The 24,611-nt window shown below is 44.6% G+C and overlaps 1 protein-coding gene across 8 annotated transcripts in view; it reads right to left on the bottom strand.

Annotated features, from left to right (window-relative positions):
* The window catches only part of CLASP1 (cytoplasmic linker associated protein 1), a 269,984-nt gene that overhangs the window by 132,659 nt on the left and 112,714 nt on the right, over positions 1 to 24,611 (bottom strand). For 7 of the 8 annotated variants that reach the window (XM_049712736.1, XM_049712737.1, XM_049712729.1 and 4 more), the window contains one exon: positions 22,993 to 23,060. In XM_049712736.1, coding sequence (XP_049568693.1) covers positions 22,993 to 23,060 — 68 coding nt within the window. Of the gene's footprint in view, positions 1 to 9,949; positions 10,838 to 22,992; positions 23,061 to 24,611 lie in introns of those variants that run through there. The other variant, XM_049712735.1, reaches the window with a different exon arrangement.

The raw sequence follows: 24,611 nt of genomic DNA, 5'->3' as shown, positions 1-24,611 counted from the left end.
AGAAATGTAGGGACATTTTTGAGAAACAGAAGAATGCCTCAAACTCCCTTCTGTAGAGCTGGTTCCAAAATGGAAGGAAGGATCCACCTGCCCCCTTGTCAAGAAGCCTTGGGATGGTCTCAATGACAATTTTCTCAGGGTCACAGGAAAGAAATGTGTCATTTATAAGGTAAAGGAAAAAAACTAAATTAGGAATCTGCTTCCACCAAGTGGCACCAACTTTTAAATTCTCTCTAAACCCTCCACGGCCTGCCTGTGACTTGGAAGTTCAAGTCCAAGGCACAGGGTCAGCTGAAAGGTGATGTGGTCTCAGAATACCCACTTTGTTGCTTCTGGACCAAAACTGGATGGATGCCCAGAGGCAGTGGACTTGTCCCCTTGGGGGCGGGAGCGGGGGTTACTGGAGAGGACACCTCCTCAGAATACTAAGAGCACACCACGTGCAGCTTCCCTCCTTCGTCTCTTCTGCATTCATTTACCAAGGACACCTCTGTGCCCAGTACTCTGCTGGGAGGTGGGATGCAGACAGGAAGGCGTGGCTCTCATCCTGGAGTTCACGGTCCAGAGGGGGAAACAGACACACACAACCCGCAGCAGTTATGCCTCAGTGTGACGCTTTGCTCAAGGCACGCACAGGATATGCCAAGTGGGTACAGAAGAGGGGCACATAGAACAGGGCTGAATCAGCCAGAAAGGATTCCCTGTGCACCACCACCCCAGCCCCGACCCTCTGACGTGACTCACTCCATCACTTGTGTCCGATACCGGAGGACTTCATGTGAACTGGGACCATGAAATGCTTTAAATGGGTGCACAGCCTACGCGCTTCAGGAACACAGTAGACCATCACGCTGAGTGAACACACGGTGAGAGAGCACACATTCCAAAGACACCTCCCGGACAGACGGAGGAGGGTCAAGGGAAAGGGGACAAACTAGCCAGCGGCCCTCTGCACACAGACGGGTCCAGGAGCCCCACCGTTCTGGGACTATCCCCATCTTGGGCGCCGGGGAGCAGAGGACGCAGTCGCCAAGTCGTGCCCAGCGGTTTGAGTTACTAAAGTTGGCATCTCCTGACCAGTGTGAAGGCCCAACTAAAACTAACCCTGTTAATACGATGCCTTCCCCAAAGAAAAGAACCCACAGCGACACAGCAATCATCAGGTACAGAAGATCAACCTTGAAGAAGAGTATCTCCCAAGACACCTCAGAAAGACTATAAACTCATCCTTGGAACCAACCGAAAGGGAGGGACGCAAAGAGATGGCTACTTTATTATCCTGAGTATCTCAGGGGATGAAGTAGGGAAGACGGGGATGGACCAGTCTTCCTGCCGGAAGAGCTGGCCACGGAGCTCGGGGAAGACTTGAACTGTCCCCGTATTAACATGGTCTGGTGAGCAACCACGAACTCCCAGCCAGACGGAAAACGTGGCTTTCCATTCTGCCAAGAATCGTCGTTCCCAGACATAGGTGTGTTAGTGCCTTAAAATCTGGACAGGTCCAGGGCGAGAGAAATGCAGGAGGAGCCTGCCCCAGGGGTGCCTCTTCCTCTCACGCTCCTACTGTCCACGAGGGTCACAGAGCGGGGACCTGGGACCGTCCTCCACGAGCCACCCAACCCCAGGTCACTCGGCCAGAGGAGGAGAGGGCACAGGAGGCTTAAATCAGCAGTCATTTGTGTGATTCTCTCTCTCTTCCAGATGCCACAGGTGCTCTGGGGCAGAAGACAGTTCCTCACACAACTTGGAATCCCTCCTGCTTCAGCCCCTGCACAGAGCCCCGTAGAAAGTTTAAGTCAGTTCACTACTGACTCTTGTATTCTCTGGCCATGAATGTTTAGCTACCTTCAGGCTTCTCTCCTAGGAAACAAGATTATCAAAGGGATTACCAAGGGATTACACTAAATCCCATGAAACAGATCAGTCAAGCTCAGGACAGCTCAAAAAGAGATTCTAAGAAAGAATTAACCATTGTCATGAACAAAAATTCACAGTCTTGTGAATTTTAAGAATCTGGCGATCCTTCCAAGTAAACATCCCTGAGTAACTGCAGCAAGAGTTTGGGTCTGTTTCATCTTCTCCAACTATTACTGGACCGTGTTTCTCTAGTGCAATTTTCATTCACATCTGAACAATTCCAGTCTTACCATCTGAAAAGTTAAAAGTCACATTACAGTTGAGGGTGTTCCATGGTGTTAGTAAGAATAGGGCCTTTGGATAACTGTAACACACACAGGCTAAAAACCAATTTGCTACCGCTAAGGCCTTAGTATCTTTTACTGAACTTACTCTCTTAGCTACTTGGGAGTTCACAATGCCATGATTATTTACATAATTACAAAGCAAACAGTAATAAGGGAAGAATAACTTGTTTGAAAATTTCAAAGTAGTTTGCTTTCTAAAATCCTTTTAATCTCGTCTGGGCCCATTAACTTGTTAATGGCACTCAGATTGGTTGCTGTTATTGGTCTAGAGAATCATCCAGACTGAGTCCCTGCCGGCTAAGGGCTTCTAAGACAGACATTCTGATGCCTGGCCAGGTGTAGAGGCCACCCAGCTGCAGGCTAAAAACAGGAAGCAAGCAAAGGAAAGCTCAGGGCAATATCAACACCACGGGAGGCTGTGAGCCTGTGTATTTTAAGGGGAGAAAGTACAAGTAAGTACAGTTATACTACATAAGGTGCAGGATATCCTCAGAGAGGCTTCTGGTAAATTGTAAGCCTACTGCTGAAATTACTTGTCTGATAACTGTCCTTCACACTGATCATGTGCTTATTTTCTGGTCCTAAGAATAGGGCACGTGAGCACACAGACCACGTGGCTGCCAGCGGGGCCAGCTCACCGTTACCCTGAGCCCCACAGCCCTCCCCAGCTCCCAAGCCAATTCCCACGTAACAGCTTCCCAGTTACGCCAAAGGAGACCGCCATGTGAGGGTGCTTATGAGAGCAGACACCCTCGCTCCCCTCTGGCTGCCGGTCAAAAGTCAGCCTCGCAGGCACCTCTGGGCAGACGGGGGGACCCCATCACAGCCCCTCAGCCCGGCTCAAAAATGTGCTCTGATAGCAGATTGCCTTCCAGTAGCTAATGGGCTCCTCCCAGCAGTGGGAGGGAAGAAAGCAAAGAGACTAAAAAGGAACCTGGTGGGGAAGAGGGAAGAAAAACGGAGGAGAGGAAAGGAATGAGGAGAGAACGGCAGGAGAGAACAGACCCTCTTTCTGAAGTTCTAATGCATGAGCAAAGCGTTGCTCTCCTTGAAGAAATTCACAAAAGGACCGCAGGCTGGCGGCTGCCTGACTTTGACAACCACCTCCCTCCTTTGTCCCTCCTGTCCCATCCGGTGACTGCGGGAGGGACCTTCCGGACACTCTGCCAGGCCCTGGGAAGACAGGAAGAACAAAAGCGCAGGCTCCCCTCCCGCCCCGCAGGCAACCTGCGCTATAAAGAGAATACATTTGCAAACACAAGTATGACAGATAACCCGTGATAAGGGTGATGCACCAGAGCGCAGTGCAGCGGAGGAGGGAAAAGGCAGAGGGGGTCATGAGAGACATTTTGGACGGGGTGGCTTCCACCAAAGACCCAAAACTCACCATCATCACAGGGGCGAGGATCACTCAGGCATCTCTGTCACGAGCAGAGAATTCAAGAGCAGGACGGGGAGAAAGGGTAGCGGCAAAGTTCCAATGTACCGTGAACAGCGAAGCAAAAAAGGGTAGAGAGCGTGCTCTCGCAGGAAAGGGCCCTAGGGCACCACGGACTCACGACCCTGTGGCTCCAGCCTCGTGGCCACCAGCACGTGCAGGCAGCTGTTAGGACCGCCGTGACAGCCGCCCTAGCTGTGGGTGTCTGAACGCAGAGAGCCACACTCAAACCCGATTCTCGTTTCTGTCCAAAGAAACCCAAGTAAACTAAAGACACCAAAAATGAACTTTAAGAGAGAAAAGAGGGCCTTTCAATTGTTTTCTTTTCCAATTTCATTTTTATAAAAATCAAATGTACACACTTACTCAGCCCTGAACCTGGCTATAAGAAGAACCCACGAAGCCCATCCTAACTATTCTACTATTTTTCCTGCTTTGCTCAATCAGTTCTCCCAATTCCAAAGGCCAGTGATAGATCTGTTTTCAATGTCTGGGCATCCAGTGCACACAGATGGTACAGTCACATGTGCAGTCAGGTGATGGGCTGAGCCTAGAAGCAGCCTCTGTGCGCATGCCCACCAGAGAGGACGGGCCAAGGAAAGCGTTCCGACCTCAGCGCTACACGCTTTCGTGCTGGATAAAGATTCTGGCATTTCTAGCACGGGGGTAAACCAGTTAGTGTGCGGTGCCACTGAGAAAAGATAACAATAACTGGAGTTCAATCCTCCCCACGTGACTGTAACCTTGGGAGGTGGCATGGCGTGGCGTGGCGTGTGGTGAAAAGTACACAGGTTTCATAGAGCTCTTCTCCAGACTTTGACATCCCTGGCGTTGTTTTAGTTTAGACAAGTTACTGGACTCCTCTGAGCCTGTCCCTCATCTGCAGAATGACCATCATTCACATACCCGTTATCTGTGTACTCAGAAGGTCTTTAGGTGCCCACTCTGTGCCAGGCCCTTAACTGGATGCCAATAGTTCAGAGAAAAAAGTGCTTCCCACTCTCAGAGCTGACGGCCAGCAGCACGGGGAGGCTTCAGAGAGGAAATTCCTAAAGGTTACAGAGGCCCAGGGAAGGGACCCCGAGGCCTCCGCACCATGACGGTGGTGCCTGGAAGCTGAGCAGATGCTGAGCTGGGTGACAAGGACTGTGGACTCCAGTGGGGTCCGTGTGTACCAAGTCCCTGGGCTGAAGAAACCCAGGCAGCGATCAGGACTGACCCCAGGGCAGTACCAGCACACAGACGTCTGAACAGGCTGGTAATTATCAATAATAATAACCCCAATCATCTGCATGGTAATAAGTTAGAGTAGGGCACTTAAACTGGTACTTAAACTTCTCACAAAAGTACTCTAGCGCTTCCCTGGTGGCGCAGTGGTTAAGAATCCACCTGCCAATGCAGGGGGCACGGGTTCGAGCCCTGGTCCGGGAAGATCCCACATGCTGCGAAGCAGGTAAGCCCGTGCGCCACAACTACGGAAGCCCACGCACCTAGAGCCCGCGCTCCCCAACAAGAGAAGCTACCGCAATGAGAAGCCCACGCACCGCAACAAGGAGCAGGCCTCGCTTACCGCAACTAGAGAAAGCCCACACGCAGCAACAAAGACCCAACACAGCCAAAAATAAATAAATAAATTTTTTAAGTGCTCCAAAATTACACGAAGATATTTATTTATTTATCTATTTTTGTGTTACGTGGGCCTCTCACTGTTGTGGCCTCTCCCGTTGCGGAGCACAGGCTCCGGACGCGCAGGTTCAGCGGCCATGGCTCACGGGCCCAGCCGCTCCGCGGCACGTGGGATCTTCCCGGACCGGGGCACGAACCCGTGTCCCCTGCATCGGCAGGCGGACTCTCAACCACTGCGCCACCAGGGAAGCCCGAAGATATTTATTTTAAGTGAACATATTTGGACTTACATTTTTACTATTTCATGGAAAGGGGGGAGTTTTAAGCAACTTTAACTGCTGTGGACAAAATCTGCATGTTGATGACTGAAAACTAATCTAGAAATCAGCAACTAATCTTTCAAAACCTTGGGTAATCTCTGAACGGCACAGTAACAAAAATCACAATGGATCCTTTCCCTGATTTAATCTTCTTTTCTCCTTTTGACCACAGGACTTATTTTACCTTTGAACTTGGCCAAAAGGGTATTGTGCTTAATTAATGTCAGAAACCAAATCCCACAAATATCAGATCTACATTTTGCATTCGTCTGGAAATGTCATTTTAATTATCACTGTGCCAACCCTGACCCAATTCTTCCTGACAACCACTACACAGGAGCAAAAGCAAGTGAGCTGGAAAAATCCAGAGCCAACTTTGGGAGAGGGTCCCTACCAGAATGTCTTCTCATATTAAAGCCACTGTACCAAGAGCTAGCTGCCTCTTGTGCAATAATCCTTCAAATCCTCCATCCCTGCTTTAATGACTTCATTCTCAAGAACCCAAGGGAGGCAAATAATCACACCTCTACGTAAGAAGAGAGAAATAAGATGACAATATAACTGACAATAAACAGCTACATTCTGATAAATCTTAGTCCTCTAATGCCAGCCCCATCTCTGCTCCAAGACACAAACCCAACGTGAATCAAAGCCACATACAAATAAAATTCTAAGTTCAAGTGTCCAAAACTACAATCACCTCCCCACACTCAAACCTGCTCACTCTCCGAGTGCCCTGCTTCAGCTGGTGCCAGCACCACTCAGCCCGGCAGCCATCTCCCACCATGTCCCCCCCGCCCCCCTCCTCTCACATCATCCTGAAGTGCAGCTGGTATGGCTCTCATCTCCAAGCCCTCCCCTTGTTCACACTTATTCGACCACTGATGTGCATCAGTACAGACTCATCAACACTTACACTCTGGGTCATAATCCGGTGCTACCTTATTGATCAAACTCTTCTCGCTCTAGTCTGTGAGAACCTTTCAGCTGCTCCCTGTGACAGCTGACATACCCCCGTCACAGTTTTGATTTGTTTTGGTTTGGTTTGGCACGACCCTACTGTCCGGCGCTGCAAGACGCCCAGGCTCACTGTGTACGTTCCCTGCTCCAGGCCTCAAACCTGCCATCCCCACGGACCCTGGCAGTGGTAGAAACCAAGATCGGAGCACTAGTGGCAGCTTCTTTTTAAGAGACCTTATTCTGCATCAGATTCTGTACCTTGTTTCTCTTAAGGGAGCTTCCATATCTAAACAAAAAGCTCAACCACGTCATTTTCAAGCTAAATCCAACTTTCACCTCCCGTTAGACTGTGTCTCCACATCACACAGGTGCTACGTGCATCATCTCATTCACTCTCACAGCAGCTTGCCAACCTGAACACGAGGAACCGGGGCTGACGGACCAGCCGCCCGCCCAGGCCACACACTGTCCACGCAGACACAGATGCACACTCCAACGGAGGGGATCCGAAGTCCACACGCTTACGATCCAGTCAGCTAGACCCAAACACCACATACAGGAACGATGACACTTTTTGGATGATTTAACCCGTCTGCACCAAACTGAGAACTTCAAGGAAAAACTTGTAAATTTCTCATAGAGCTAAATTTCTTTCATTTAAAAGACCAGCATTTATTCTAAATTACGTCACTTCATTTTCTTTCTTTCTCTCTCTCTTTTTTTTTTTTTTTTACTGGTGTTAAAGTCCCTTGTTTTCTGAAATAAGAGATACGGTGGGGGTTTTTGGTTGTTGCTATGTTATATTTGGTGAAATTAAAGTTGGTCACCCTGGGACTTCCCTGGTGGCACAGGGGTTAAGAATCTGCCTGCCAATGCAGGGGACACAGGTTTGATCCCTGGTCCGGGAAGATCCCACATGCCGCGGAGCAACTAAGCCCGTGTGCCACAACTACTGAGTCTGTGCTCTAGAGCCCGCAAGCCACAACTACTGAGCCCGTGAGCCACAACTGCTGGAGCCCACACACCTAGAGCCCGTGCTCCACAACAAGAGAAGCCACTGCAACGAGGAGCCCACGCACCGCAATGAAGAGTGGCCCCCGCTCTCTGTAACAAGAGAAAGCCCACATGTGACAATGAAGACCCAATGCAGCCAAAAATAAATAAATATTTTTTAAAATAAAATAAAATAAGAAAGTTGGTCACCCTGTATCAGTCTCTCCACCCAATTTTTAAAGGTTTAACTCTGAGGAGCAAATGGCCTACAATAAAAACCTCAGCTTCTCAGCACGGCCTACAAGGCCCCTGCCATCTCCCCTGCACTTTCCCCTCCAGGAATACCACACTGCTCTCAAAAACAAACTCGTCATGTTCATAAGGTGATTTCCAATCCCAGAACCGCCCCCCTCGGCCTCCACCCGCCCATCACTGGGCAAACAACTGATTAGGGATGTCACATCTTCCAAGTGTCCAGATCACTATGTGTCTAAACAGGCCAATGCCTGTTTTAATAATATCTCTTTGAATGCTTACAGTTTTAAACTATTCCCTAAGGCATCTATACTGAAAATGGCACAATTTCAGAATCAAAGAAACAAAGCCAGGCTTTTAACACAACAGTAGGGGCGAAGCACTGAGCTGGGTGACAGTTTGCTGGAAGGAGGGCAGGTCGAGGATGGCAGAAATCCGGGGCCACCAGCCCATTTAGAGAACTCAAACCTCCCGTCTCCCCGCCTACTCCTCCTGAGGCTGCTGTGAGAATCAGAAAACAAAAACAAACAAGAGACATTCGGGAAAGTGCTTTGAAAATACTAAAATACACAGAACCATAGTAGAAAATGGCTGGCATTATATTGTACAGACTGTTATGGGTCCCTTATTAACCATGGTTGACAGAGGAAGATTCAAATATACCCCTGCTATAAGAAACAGCATTTAATCCTTGTTTCCTACTATACTTGCAGCTCCCTAGGGTAAAAAGTACCCTTTTAAATGCTTTTAAAGCCTGCATTTCGAGTAACAGTGACTAAGGAGACAGGTTATTGGAAAGGATTTATCAAGTGAGAGAACAGTCTTTATTTTAAAGTCAGAGCCACAAGGCTTTCTCCACGGTCTTTAACATAAAATGGTCAACCCCATAATTATGTCTCCCTGTTGTTTAAAAAAAAAAAATCTACAAGATGACAACGTAAGACAAATGCTACTTATAAGTAACACACTTTCAAATCCTCAAATGAAGGGTTCTGAAAAGAGGTCACTTCAGAACGTGAATTATTTAGCTGTCCTGCCCAGGGTTTGATTTCCTACAGCAACTTAAGCTGAATACAGAATACTGTTAAAAGGGGTGAAATAAAAATGACCACTAGCAGTATATGCTTTCAATTCTCAACTTTAAAATATAATTAAGAAACGTAATCCAGCATCTTCCAATATGTCCATTTTCGGCAAACTCAACCAAATTAAGAGGACAGATATACACACCTTAACAATCTACGACAAAAGAACAGAGCCAATGAGCTGGACACATGCCAATTTCCCGGCAGGGAGACAAATGAACACTTGTTACTGTGCACAATTTATTCTGTGTAATACCTATTTTCAGCTGAAGGGCTTGGAAATATCCTTCAGAGACAACAAGTTAAAAGCCTGCCAGGAAGCCCATCCCACAGGAAACCTAGGCAGGGATACAGGTAGTTCACAGCACGTCCAAGGCACTCTTCTTCCAACACAAACCTCCGTCACACAGAGCTCTTTCATATCCTTTCAGCACTGCCAAAACCTGGCAAAACCTCCGTGGAAAGACTGAAGGCTAATCAATAAGACCTTTGTAAACAATGCTTCTTTCATAGTTTTTCAGTTCCATCTGCGCATTTTAAAAATGTAAATCTTTTAAAAGGAAAAAATTTTATACAATGATTCTCAAGACAGAAGTGGCACCCCTGCACTATTCTGATTTATATGTGTTTTTAATCTGCCCACCGTTGGGAAAACCATAGAAATTTCCAACCAGTAGAGTCCTTTCAAGACAGCCGATACTTATTAACAAATGTCTTGTAATTGCGAAATAATTTATTTTCATGAACCATATACTGTGAATACACGAGAGCAGAAAAAAAAAGTTGAAAGCACATAAAATAAACAGAGGCTGGTGAAAACACAGCTAACCTCGGCTCACTGTGCCTACTTGCTCTCTCCTGGTCCTTGAAGGTCAACACTAACCTTAATAGAGCTGCAGCTTTCACAATTTTTCCTGCCTAAATGCAAATACTCGTAACAATTATTTTCCTAAGTTTCATCCATGATCTTCAGTTCTCAAAGCAACGATAAAATACCTTAAATATCTTATTTCCTAGTTAAGCAGCAATAATTACAAACACTTTCCAGAATATATTAGAATAGCCTACCTTTCCCAGTGGTCATGACCGTCAGTGACCGCGGTACAAATAAAAACACTGCTCTGAAAGCTACACCTGCTCACAGGCACTGACGCCTCAGCGAACTCTCCACCCACAGGGCTTCTTCAGTGCGATCTGAGCACCAAGGACAGCGGCCGCCCTTATTCCAAAATGAAAGCCTACACTCTGCAGAACAGTGATTGTTCAAGGGGCGGGGGCACCTTTCCCATCTGACGCAAGTCAGGGAGCCCTCTTTAACACTGGTGTCGAAAAAAATGTTAAGCAACTACCTGACTCCCCGCCCCCCGGAAAAACAGAGAATGCTCTTAACATAAACTTTAAATGAGAAGAAAGTCACAAAGCTATGGCATTCCCACACAGATGATAAAGAAAGCTGTCAGCTGCAGCCTAAGCTACTTAAGCTGGCGCCAGAGACAGTCCCTTCCAGGCTATTTTAGGGGCGGTCTCCTTGGTGCAGCACAGTGCCCTTGCCAGTCTTGGAGTACACCATCCCCGCGGCCGTGACTACGGAATCACTTGCCTAAGATACTGAGCCAGAATCCCAAACCTCCTAACATGCAGAGTCCAGTAAACAAGTGGGGGGAGGGCTGGGAACCCATTATCGGACCTGATCCACTTATTCACAACCACTGTTTTTAAAGACTGCACAATAACGGCGGCTTAGCTTCTTAATAAAGAAAAGACAATCAATTTGCCTTTCAATGAATGCTTTGTCCCAGCTATGCTGGGCAACAGTTCAGATCTTACCTAACAATCCATCGTCACTCTATTCGTTTTCAGACTTGCAGTTCTCATTTCCAACAAACTTAGAGATGATATCTAACGTTCTTCAAATTATAAAATTTTTTAGTAAAACGACAGAGGGCAGGCTGCATTTTGCAGCAAAATGACGCCCTAGATACATTACAATTTTCTGATTATCTGCTATCTAGCTTACAGTTTTGTTAGCAAATAAGTATTTTTCCTCTAGCTACAGATTTATTATGGAATTTTCAAGATTGAACCAGCATGATACTTTCATTCTTTCCTCATGAACATGTCAGCTTTGCTCAAGAAACTCAAAAGCATGCACATTTTTAACCAAATTAACAACCATGGGCCTCATTTCAATCAAATCCAATTAAAGAACATTAAGTGGCTGCAGATAAAGGACAAATGACTAGTCTATAATTACTGGCTCTTTCATGCTGAAAATTCGATTCTCCCATGAGCATAAGCACATCTGCATGATTTTTAAAACGTACACAGAAAATAATTTGCTTTTTAAAACCCATAGAAGGAAAAACTGTAATTTTTGCTTCAAGGGGTTTGCTAATTATACGGAGATGGAAAAAAAAAGAAAAAAGAAACATCTATAAAACAACATATTTTTAACTCCCATATTCTTGCCATTCAAAACCGAAAGGCCTTCAGGTAACCTAGCAACAAAAAAGAATCATACAAAGATGAAGTATTCTATTACAGACAGAACACCCATTTCCAGTTGCTGCTCAGATGCTTTTTCACTGCTGTTTAGTCACAAGTCTTACACTTCTAAAACATGAAGTCCGTGGCATTTATATAAATATAATCGATTACACATCTTAGAACAATATAATTTTGAACATGTCAAGAAATACAACCCAAGACAAAACCCATTTCTTCCCTAAGAGTATTGCTATTACATTAATAGTTCCTTTCAACTTAGCTCAAATCCAGAGCTTTTCTTTCTTACTCAAAGGAGCATTATTGTGCACAAGTAACAAAAGAAAAAACAGATAAATTAGAATTCATCAAAATTAAAAACTTAGATGCCAAGAAAGTGAAAAGACAACCCACAGATGGGGAAAAAATACTTGCAAATCAAATATCTGATAAGAGTCTTGTTATCTAGTATATATAAAGAACTCTTTTAGCTCAACGACAAAAAGACAAATAAACTAATTTAGAAATGGGCAAAGGACCTGAAGAGAGATTTTCCAAATAAGATCTACAGATGACCAACAAGCACATGAAAATATACTCAGCATCATCAGTCATGAGGGAAATGCAAATCAAAATAATGAGATACCACTTCACACCCACTAGGATGACTGTAATTTTTTAAAAAGAAAGGAAAAAATGGTGTTTTTTGTTTTGTCTTGTTGGAGAGGATGTGGAGAAAATAGAACCCTCACACATTGCTGGTGGAAATATAAAATGTGGAAACCATGGCGGGAAACAGTCTGACAGTTCCTCAAGAAGAGGAATATGCAATTCTTCAAACACAGAATCACCATAGAATCCAGCAATTCCACTTCTAGGTATATACTCAAAAAGGATTGAAAACATGTTCAACAAAAATCTGTAAACTATTCACCATACCAAAAAGGTAGCAACCATCGAAATGTTCATCACTGGATGGATGGACAGGATAAACAGAAGGTGGTCCAGCCATGCAGTGGAACAGAGGTGCTGATGCACCACGACACGCACGAACCTTGAAAACATCATGTTAAATGAAACAAGTCACACAGACGTCAACACGTACTGTGTGGTTCCATTTACATGAAATGCCCAGAACAGGCAAGTCTGTAGAGTAGATTCGCAGCTGCTGGGGCAGGGGTGGGGGTTAGGGAATTAGGAAGGTGACGGCTACGAACACCGGGTTTCTCTCTTGCGGTGACAAAAATGTTTTAAAACTGACTGTGGTGATGATTGCACATATCTGTAAATATGCTAAATATGACTGAAGTATATACTTTAAGTGGGTGAATTGTATGGTATGTGAATTACACCTCAAAAACACCATTTTTTAAAAAGTGCATTATCGTTAAAGAAAACGTGCATTAAATTTTAAATGTATACTCCAAAATCACCCAAAACTCTACAAGAAACACAAGTATGAGAGTTATTCTCAAATGATGTTCTATTTATTTAAAAAAAAAAATGAATATATCCCTGAGATGGAGCAATGGAGGAGAAACCTATCGTTTTGAGCACCAACCCCATCCGGGCACGGCTGGGAGCTTTACACCCGACCTCATTTACCCTGCAGAGCACAGGAGTGAGCCAGCTCCCAGGAGGGAAGCGCAGTGCCCCGAGTCACACGGCCCGCGTGTGGGGGCAGAGAAGCCTTTCCTAAGGAGGAACGATGGCCACACTCGTCCACAGCAGCCCCTTTCGGCTTCTCCCTGACGCTCTGTCTACCTGTCCCGTGGGGGACTCGGGCACCCACGCTCCAAAACGGACACCTGCTGTGGCCACACACAGTCACCACTCATTAAAGTGTTAGGTCCCTGTTGAGTCACTTGTTAAGTCCTCCTGCTGTGAACAGAGGCTGAATTTTCACAAATGGGGTTTGAGACACAGATCACTCAACAGACGGCTTGTCCGGTCAGCCTAGGAAATATACACGTACGAATCAAACACGGCGGCCTTCCAGCCATCAGAACCCTGGCCCAAAGGCAGTTCAGGAACCTGGAAATGAGCCCCATGTTTCCATCCTCTCTTTGCCTTTGACTCATTTCTTCCTCAGGTCTAACTCTCATCTGGTACCCAAGAATCCATAGGGAAAAGCAGACAACAAGAAGGACTGGGGTACCTCAGGTACGAAGCTTCCACGTATGCACTCTGTGTTATCAATAATAAGAGATTACAGAGGAAAACACTGATGCCCCTCAAAAGAGCCAACCCCAGAGGACTCACCAGGACTAAGAACAGAAGACAGACGGAGGTGTTTGGGGCCTAGAATGCCCTGCACTCAGGGGGCTAAGAGTCCAATGCAGAAGGGGGACATCGGTCAAATCACCAAATGCAGCAAAGTAGGGGATGCTTGGAAGTGTCCAACAGGGAGGTCAGGGAAAGCTTTCTAGAGCCAGAGGGAGGGAACACTGAGCTGGAAAGGATGAGGAACAGCGAGATAAGAAAGAGGAGACAGCAGAGACGTGCACCAGGGTCTCAGAGGAAGGGTAATGAGGACAGGTGGCCCCAGGGGAGGGCCGGGATGAGAAGGCTGCAGGGCCAGATGGAGCACGGCTGCAGCAGGCTGCTAAGGACTGGGGGGGTATCTTGAGAGCAATGAATTGAAACAGGAAGAAGAATTTTTTTTTAATCATGTTAGTGAGGGCAGGAGGCAGAATCCACCTGCAACACAGAGCTGCTCGGAAAGCCTTCGTCTAACCCTATGGGACGGAAGCCCTCCCCACAGCCACCATCAGCACGCAGCTAACGTATGATGTTCACGCCTTTCCCTCCTCTTGAAACAAACAGAAGTCACCAACTGTAATTTGTTTTCCTCTGTTCTTATAAATTTATTTATTTAATTTATTTTTGGCTGCGTTGGGTCTCCGTTGCTGCACGGGGCTTCCTCTAGTTGCGGCGAGCGGGGGCTACTCTTCGTCGCGGTGCGTGGGCTTCTCATCGTGGTGGCTTCTCTTGTTGCGGAGCACGGGCTCTAGGCACACGGGCTTCAGTAGTTGTGGCTCACGGACTCTAGAGCGCAGGCTCAGTAGTTGTGGCACTCGGGCTTAGTTGCTCTGCGGCACATGGGATCTTCCTGGACGAGGGCTTGAACCCGTGTCCCCTGCATTGGCAGGTGGATTCTTAACCACTGCGCCACCAGGGAAGCCCCCCCGTTCTTAAAAGTAGACGATAACAACGGTGTGCTTATTTTTGGGAGATTAATGCTTGCAAAATTCCTAAGAAGAATATACCTAATCTGGAACTGATGCTCATTTTCTATATTAATGTTTCTACTAAAAAATACAGAAAGGGCCAGGCCCACGTCTTGAACCCAACTTGAATGACATAATGTGTTCCAGCTCTTCTTCACTTACAGCCCATTATTTCTGATGAATGGAGGTGAAACAAGGCCTGGTGAAGCTGGGTGGCGCCCACATGGGGCTCCATTATTCTCATCTATGCACTTTAGCATACATTTAACATTTTCCAAATAAAGAAATGAAAAGGGAAGGGGGTCAGAAGACCTTGCTCTGAGGCCGCCCCCAGGTGCGCCCAGAGAGTTTGGCTACAGGCTGTGTCCACCTTCAAGGATCTGAGCAAGGATCCAACCTGCTCAGACTTCTGAAAAGTGAACATCTCTCAGGCTAACATCAAAGTGACAGTGCAGGTAATACTTATAAATGTTTTTAACACTGTGCTGGCTGAAGGAAAAAGGAGACAGGAGAAGACCTCCTGGCCTCAGTCTCTTCCACCACAGAGCAGTCTTCATCCAGAGAGAAAGATCGGTCCCCTCATTTCGGCGACGTCGCACAACAGACCAGACCGGGGGGAGGAGGCAGGGGGACCGCGAGCAGGTGGCTTCAACAGTGCGGGCAAAGGGGCTGGAGAAGAGCGCTGGGGCCACTGAGAGGCGTCCACAGCCACAGGAGCCAGTGGCGAGGCACCACGCGGGGAGGAAGGTGGGGCCTCCGGGGTGACAGGCAAGTCCTGATTCACACGCCTGGGTGGACAGTGGAGCGGTCGTCCACGGGAGATGTACAGAGGGAAGCTAGGACAAGGTCATGTTGAGGTGTTCTGGGTTTTGCCTTTGGGACATGAGTCTGGATACGTGTCTCCAATACATGAAGAAATGTCAGACAGGCAGCTCCTTCACATACGGTTAGCAGCATTGGACGCATTTATGGAAACATGTTATCTGGCTAGTAAACAGAGTTCCGGCCATGGAAAATTATAACCCAGAGGAGAGCACTGCCTGAGAAAGAGAAAGGCATAGAACCAAGCCAGCCTTAAGAATTTAGTGGCAAGTAGCAGAGAGCAAACCTAGAAACAACAGCCCAACAGCAGGAAAAAAACATCAAAAGGAGGTCAGGCCAGAGGAGGCAAGGAGGAAGGATGCTTCCAGGAGGAGGAGATGGGGCTCAGCAGTGTCCAGCATGGTGAGAGGCCGGGCAGGGTGAAGACTGGCAACCCCAGCGGGTGGAGTAGCGTGGCCATCACCCCGTAACAGCGCCAGCAGCTGTGTCGGTGACGTGAGCTGACCCCGAGCCTGGAGCAGTCTGAGGAGGTGACTAGGCGAAGAGACTGAGACAGGGAATACAGATGTTTAAAAAAGCAAACCACAGGACCAAGACGGAGTCACTTACGCTAGGCCGCACAACCAGAGTGGGGCTGAATACCTAACCCAACTGCTGCTTCAACCTCCCTACCAACTGCGGTCTCACGCGGTCAGTCAGGAATTTCCCGGTCGGCACCAGGGAGGTCACCCGTCTCATGGGCGTCCTCCAGCCCCAGTGAAGGTGAGGTCACTGTCACACAGACCCGTCCCGTCCCCCACAGGTGGGTTACTTTAGCCTGAAATAATCTTTCCTGTTTATGACTTCCTTGTCTTGCCTTTAAAAAACCTTTCCCTTTCTCTACTCCTTTTGGAGCAACCCCCCAGACACACACACCCTCGCTAGATGGGATGCTCCCCAACTCAAGACTCGTTCAGTAAAGCCAAGTAGATCTTTAAAATTTACTCAGTTGAATTTTGTTTTTTTTTTTAACACAGACGTCTCAGGAGAAGTTTGCTGTACAGGGGAGGAGAGAAGCAGAGCAATGAGAATGGCTGGAGATATACGTATGCATGTTTTTACCGAACGACACTCGGCATGCTTAAGAGTCAACAGTCCAGACAAAGGGGGGGCGAGGGGTGAGAACAAGTGCAGGCCGACCTCTCTCATGAAGTTAGGTGCAAAAAAACTCCTCGACAAGGTACTCACAAACCGAACACAACATTGTATAAAAAGAACTGTACACTATGACCAAGTGGGATTTATTCCAGGTATGCAAGAGTGGATTATTACCTGAAAAAAATCCATCAATATAACGTCACAATATCATCAGGCTAAAGAAAAACAATATCAATTGACATCAAAAAAAGCATTTGAAAACAAAAAAAGCAACACCCTAAAAGGAATCCAGATCGGAAAGAGAGAAGTAAAACAATCTCTATTCACAGATTAAATGACCTAGTATATAGAAAATCCTAAGGAATCCACTGGAGAGGAAAAATCTAGCTAAAAAATGGGTTAAGCAAGGTTGCCAAATACAAGATCAAATATAAAATTCTACTTTATTTCTATATGCTGGCAAAGAACAATCCAAAAATAAAATGAAGAAAAGAATTATATTTCCAATATGACCAAAAAGAATAAAATACTTAGGAATAAATTTAACCAAAGTAGTGCAAGACTTATAAATTGAAAACTACAAAACATTGTTGAAAGAATTCCAAGACCTAAATAAATTGAAAGGTATCTTACATTAATGGATTAGAAGGCTTAATGCTGTTAAGATGGTAATATTTCTCAAACTGGTCGACAGGTTCAACACAGTCCCTACCAAAATCCTGTAATTCATATGGAAATGCAAGGAACCCAGCAGAGTCAAAACAATCTTGAAAAGAAGAACAAAGTTGAAAAGCACAAACTTCAACCCAAATGTCCTTCAACTGTTGAGTGGATCAACAAAACATGGTGTATTTATTAAAAAAAAATGTTATTCAGCCATAAGAAGGAATGAAGTACTGACATATGCTACCAGGTGGATGAATCTTGAAAATATTAAGTGAAAGAAGCCATACACCATATGATTCCATTTATATAAAATGTCCAGAACAGGCAAATCCACAAAGACAAAAGACAGGTTGTCAGGGACTGGAAGGACAGGGAAACAGCTAGTGCTAATGGGCACAGGTTTTCTTGGGGCTGCTGACAATTTTCTAGAATTAGACAGTGGTGATAACTGCACAATTTTCTGAATATATGAAAAACCACTGAATTATGCACTTTCACAAAGTGAATTTTTTTGGTATGAATTATATCTTAATATTTAAAATATGCTGATGATCAGGCTTCCCTGGTGGCGCAGTGGTTTAGAATCCGCCTGCCAATGCAGGGGACACGGGTTCGAGCCCTGGTCCGGGAAGCTCCCACATGCCGTGGAGCAACAAAGCCCGTACGGCACAACTACTGAGCCTGCGTCCTAGAGCTCGTGAGCCACAACTACTGAGCCCATGAGCCACAACTACTGAAGCCTGTGCGCCTAGAGCCCGTGCTCCGCAACAAGAGAAGCCACCACAAAGAGAAGCCCGCGCACCGCAACAAAGAGTAGCCCCCGCGAGCAGCAACTAGAGAAAGCCTGCACGCAGCAATGAAGACCCAACACAGCCAAAAATAAATAAATAAAATATGCTGATGATTTCAGAAAAAAGTCCAACACCCATTTGTAATAAAAAGCCAGATAAGTAGGAATGAGGTAGTAGAACTACCTCATCTTGCTAATGAACACCTACAAAAAGACCTACAGTTAACATCAAACTTAGTTATGGAAAACCTAGGACTGGGAACCAGGCAAGGAGGTCCACTCTCACCATCCTTATTTTACATATGGCAGAAGTTCTAGCCAGTGCAATAAGGCAAGAAAAGGAAAGAAAAAGTATGCACATCTGAAAGAGACAAAACTGTTCCTGCTTGTGGATGACATGACTGTCTACGCAGAAAATCCCAAGGAGCCAACAAAAACTCCTAGAACTAACAAGAAAGTTCAGAAAGGTTGTGATACAAGCTGTATAAAGAGCAAGGAGGAGAAAGCAGAGGGTGGATGGGTTGAAAAAAGTAGAAGACTCAATGGTCTGAAGTCCAGAAGAGTTCAAAGAATGCTTTTACACTGGAAGTCACTGGGCAAACAAAAAGGAGAAGCTGGGTCGGGGGGGCGGGGACTTTTATTCTGCTGCTACTGCAGCTTCTCTATGCTACCTGCTACCTAAATGTTCAATGGCTCCAGCAAAGAAGAAAATGAGGTGGTTTATTTTTTGACAGCAATTAAACACCTTGCTGGTCTCCCAAAGTTACTGATGAGAGACCAAGCTATTTGGGTTAGGAATTCTAAAACCTTTATATATGCGCCTTTCCGTTATTCTATTCTGGCTCTAACAATTAAAACAGTAAGTCTACGCATCAACAGGCATACCTCGCTTCAGTGCACTTTTTCATTACTGTGCTTTGCAGGTACTGCGTTTTTTTGGTTTTGTTTTTTTTACAAATTGAAGGGTTTGTGGCAAATCTGCGTCAAGCAAATCTACTGAAGCCATTTTCCCAAACAGCACTTGCTCCCTTTGTGTCTCTGTGTCACATTTTGGTAATTCTCACAATATTTCCAACTTTTCCATTATTACTGTATTTGTCATAATGATCTGTGATCAGTGATCTTTGATGTTACTATTGTAAAAAGATTATGACTTGCTGAAGGGTCAGATGATGTTTATCATTTTTTTAGCAAATAAAGTATTTCTTAATTAAGGTACGTACACTGTATTTTTTTTCCAGATATAATGCTATCGCACCCTTAAAAGACTACAGTATGGTGTCAACGTAACTTTTATATGCACTGGGAAACCAAAAACTCCATTTATTTGCTTTACTGCAGGGGTCTGGAACCGAACCTGCAATGCCTCCTAAGTATGCCTCTACAGTAAAAAGCTGGACAGGTCTCTAAGAAATTTTGAGTTAAGGCTGTCTTACGATCTGTTATTTTTCAACACAGAGCCTAAGAGAACTGTTTCCATCCTCAACCCTACCCCTATAAGCGCACGCACACACACACACACACACACACACACACACGGACACACACACGGACACACACACATACATACGCACATTTCACAAAAATAAGGAAACGGGGGGCAATATTCACACCTGGACAATTAGAATAAAACGTTGCTGGGATGCTCCCAATGCCACAGGGTTTTGGTATTCCTGATGATTAAATCATATTGTCAGTTCATTAAAACTCACAGAGTATTCAAGATATATGTGAATCAAGCCATCATGCTGTATCCCTTAAACTTATACAGTGATGTAGGTCAATTATTTCTCAATAAAACTGGGGAAAAAATACTCATGGAGTGTATATATATAATCTTCCAGGCAAGGCCTCCAACATGGTGTGGTCTTTCTCCCCATTGCCAGCACTGTAATGAGATTCTGTCTCATATATAATAAAGGCATGAAGCACAAACTTGCTTTTCTGCCACCAATGCTACCTCCTGGCCCACTACTTTCCATCTTGGTGTCAACAAGTTTTAAACTGGAAAACCACATGAATACACACACACACAATTAAAAGCATGTGTCAAGCCAGTCTCTTCAATAAGTGATGCTGGGAAAACTGGGCAGCTACATGTAAAAGAATGAAATTAGAACACTCCCTAACACCATACACAAAAATAAACTCAAAGTGAATTAAAGTCCTAAATGTAAGGCCAGACACTATAAAACTCTTAGAGGAAAGCATAGAACACTCTCTGACATAAATCGCAGCAAGATCTTTTTAGACCCACCTCCTACAGTAATGAAAATAAAAACAAAAATAAACAAATGGGACACAATTAAACTTAAAAGCTTTTGCACAGCAAAGGAAACCATAAACAGAAAGAAAAGACAACCCTCAGAATGGGAGAAAATATTTGCAAATGAAGCAACTGACAAGGGATTAATCTCCAAAATATACAAACAGCTCATGCAGCTCAATATCAAAAAAACAAACAACCCAGTGAAAAAAACGGGCGCAAGACCTAAATAGACATCTCTCCAAAGAAGACATACAGATGGCCAACAAACACATGAAAAGATGCTCAACATCACTAATTATTAGAGAAATGCAAATCAAAAGCACAATGAGGTATCACCTCACACCGGTCAGAACGGCCATCATCAAAAAATTTACAAACAATAAATGCTGGAGAGTGCGTGGAGAAAAGAGAACCCTCCTACACTGTTGGTGGGAATGTAAACTGGTGCAGCCACTATGGAGAACAGTATGGAGGTTCCTTAAAAAACTAAAAATAGAGCTGCCATATGATCCAGCAATCCCACTCCTGGGCATATATCCAGAGAAAACCATAATTCGAAAAGATACATGCACCCCAGTGTTCACTGCAGCACTATTTACAATAGCCAGGACATGGAAACAACCTAAATGCCTATCAACAGAGGAATGGATAAAGATGTGGTATATATATACATACATATATATATATATATATGTATGTGTGTATATATATATATATACACACAATGGAATATTCTCAGCCATAAAAAGGAATGAAATAGTGCCATTTGCAGGGACGTGGACAGACCTAGAGACTGTCATAACAGAGTGAAGTAAGTCAGAAAGAGAAAAACAAATATCATATAATATCGTTTATATGTGGAATCTAGAAAAATGGTACAGATGAACTTATTTGCAAAGGAGAAACAGAGACACAGATGTAGAGAACAAACTTATGGATACCAAGAGGGGAAGGGGTGGGTGGGTGGGATGAACTGGGAGATTGGGCTTGACATATATACGCTACTATGTATAAAACAGATAACTAATGAGAACCTGCTGTACAGCACAGGGATCTCTACTCAATGCCCTGTGGTGACCTAAATGTGTAGGAAATCTAAAAAAGAGTGGATATATGTATACATATAGCTGATTCACTTTGCTGTACAGCAGAAACTAACACAACATTGTAAAGCAACTATACTCCAATAAGAAAAATAATAAGCGTAAAACAAAACGAAATAAAAAACAAAAAAATAAAATACAAAATAAAAGCACGCGTCTAGCAATTGGCTGGACAGCTCTGCCCACACACACTGTCAACCCCCCTCATCACTGGTCTCAGCTCTACCAATGATACAGTTGAAAGCACACAGAAAAGTATATATAAAAGTAGAGGGTAATATGCAGAATTATGCCATGGTTAAAACTGCATACAAATTATACAGTTATAGGAAAATTAATTAGAAGATAATACAGAAAAATGAAAACTGATTTGCTGGTGATAGCAGAATCATAATTAATCTTTTTTCTTTTAATACTGTAACGATTTTACAAATGTATGAAAAAGAAATTTTAAAAAAGCATTTTATAAGAAACATGCTATTTAAAAACAAATTCCGTACTGGCAACGACGGGTACACAACTAGAGTGTGAGCTTAAAGACCTGGATTCTGTTTCCTGCTCTGCCCTCAAGTACTATGTCCCTTTGCAGGAAATCACTCAAACTTCTTTAACAGCCTCAAGATAGTCAAAATCTGAAGGCTACGCTATGATCTCAGATCCCTAGCAATCCTGAAACAGCTATGATACAATGATGTATCCAACGTTAGAAAACTTCTTGTTGGCAACAGACTTTCTGATGACTTCCAAACGGCGTTAAGGATAAAGAAGAGAAAAAAAAAACAAAGTTCTTACCCTCATGAATAAACAAAAAAACAGTTCTGCAGTAATATTCATTAAGGAGGAAAGTCACGCCAGGTGAGGGCAGAGAGCGTTCCCTTACAACACTGGGTGCGCTGTTCTGGACGCCTGTGTAATGAGGCGAGACTGCAGCCGAGCTCTGGGTGGGATAAGGAGGAGGCCCTAATGACAGCTGGGAACAAGTGCCTCAAGCAGAAGGAATCACAAGCACAGAGGCCCTGAAGCAGGAGAAACATGCTAAAAATTAGCAAGGAAGCCAACAGGCTGGAGCCAAGAGAACTTTCAGGAAGAACAATGGTAGATGACCTCAGAATGGGGGCTGCAGGTCAGGCAGGGCCCGGTGGGGCACCGTGAGTCACTGTGCTGGGAAACCTCTGGGGGATTCTGATGAACAAGGGATTAACGTTACTTGCACTACATTCTAAATGGATCAGTCTGGCTGCTGAGTGAAAAACAGACTTTAGGTGTGGGGAGAGAATAAAATCAGGAGTGCAGGCAAAACATCGTGATGGCTTGTACTAGGAGGAGAGGAGCAGTTACACAGGGAATCTTTGGGATTCTAGATGTATTTTTAAAAATAAAGGCAACAGGATTAGCTGATGGATTCAGTGTAGGTTATAAAAGAAAGTCAATGACAACTCCATAGTTTCGAGCTTGGGAAAGTAGGTAAATGGAGGTTAAATCTTGAGACCTAGAAACTCCTATCAAGGTATCAAATTCAGCTATTCAGGAATAGCATATAGTGTAAGTAATACTTATGCTAAAAGTGGAAGTGAAGAAGCAAAAGTAGAATGGTTGCTTTTTCTACTCACCATTTGCAGACTGTATCATGTTTCCAGATTTTTGGACTTCATCAAATTTTGTAAAAATTACATTCAACCTGTATGAAAAAAAAATATATATATATATTATACAAACTATTAACCATATTACAATTACATTAACATATTTACAATCATAGTATACACTGAAGGTGAGTCTCACTCATTGATAACAGACCCATCTAACAACAACAGTAGCTATGCTAACAGCATTATCAATAGCCAACAATGAGTGAGCACCTGCTTATTACAAGCCAAGCACCGACCTAAGCTCTACCTGAAAAATCTCCTTTGATTCTTGCAACAGCTGTATAAGGGGTTATCAGTATCCCCATATGACAGACGAGAAAATCAAAACCCCCTTACTTAAGGTAACACACTTGGTCAGGGTAGAGATGCCAGCCCTGAGAATAAGAACCCAGAGCCCAGGCTCTCAGACATTATACTAAGCTGACTGACGTCTCTACATAAAATGTATGCATCATGAAAACTGTTTATATCTCCTATTTCTGTCTAAGCACAGACTGCTGATTACTCAGGACAAAGATTTTCAAAATGCATTGATATTACAGTACAAAGGCTTTTCTGTGACTTTTGCTTATTTTAAAAATGCTGTAAATAATTTCTCTAGAAGCAAATGTTGTGACTGGATAATCCTCAGCTTAAAAATCTGCATGACATGTATATTCTATTAGTGGATCATTTTCACCGTGACATTTTAAAAGAAGCAAAACTCTTTAACCACCAAATATTCCATCCTAGTGACACCGAAAATGAGAGGAAAACTGGGGGTGGGGGTGGGGTTTACCTTGTAGGAAAACTCAAGAAAAAAGAGGCTTTCCGAATGCAACACAGATATATTGGAATAAGCCTAAAGGTTGAGATTCCAAAGTCACGCACTTTTGCATTGAAACCTACGCCACCCACTTCCAGGACTAGACTAGAAACGTTAGCACTTTCCTACAAACCAGCCTGTCATACAAGCTCTAATCATTTCAAACATGTTTGATTTCCTTTCCAACCAGGATGGAAGCCCCTTGGGTATAGGAATGGGACCTATATTATCTTTGGTATTCTGTGTACACCACACATCACATCATGCAGGAGGGTGACATCACCGAATGAGAAGGCTGGTGCCTGGTCCCGCCCCCGCGTGCATGGTGGAAAACTAGGTAGTTCACACACTCCGGTCTCAGCTCATGCACTCGTTCATTGGCTGAGCCAGCACTGAGCTAGCTAGATGCTGAGTGTGGGAAGGTCCCACCCTCTAGAGCTCCTACTTACCTCTACTTCATTCTATTCTACTTAGACTGTGACATTCTAGGAAACAAGGGAGCCAAAAATACTCATAAGCAAACACGAGGTAAGTGAAGGGGATGAACCAGCCTGATAACACGGCCCCTCCCGCTTCCCGTCCTATGGCGGATATTGATCTTTTCAACCCATCTTTCCATCTAAGTCCAGATGTAGCCTCAGAATCCTTCCCAAAACTGCTCCAGGCAGCTACGACCAATGAATCAAAGTCGGCACTGAGTTAAAGTTCTATTTGTCATCCCAGGACCAGATGAGTAAAACTACTGCTCACTTGCAACTCCCGTGGTTACTAAAAA

This window comes from Orcinus orca, chromosome 7 (assembly GCF_937001465.1).
Source record: "Orcinus orca chromosome 7, mOrcOrc1.1, whole genome shotgun sequence".
Taxonomy (NCBI): domain Eukaryota; kingdom Metazoa; phylum Chordata; class Mammalia; order Artiodactyla; family Delphinidae; genus Orcinus; species Orcinus orca.
Note: the sequence above shows the minus strand (reverse complement) of the source record. Positions and strands in the feature narration are given on the sequence as shown.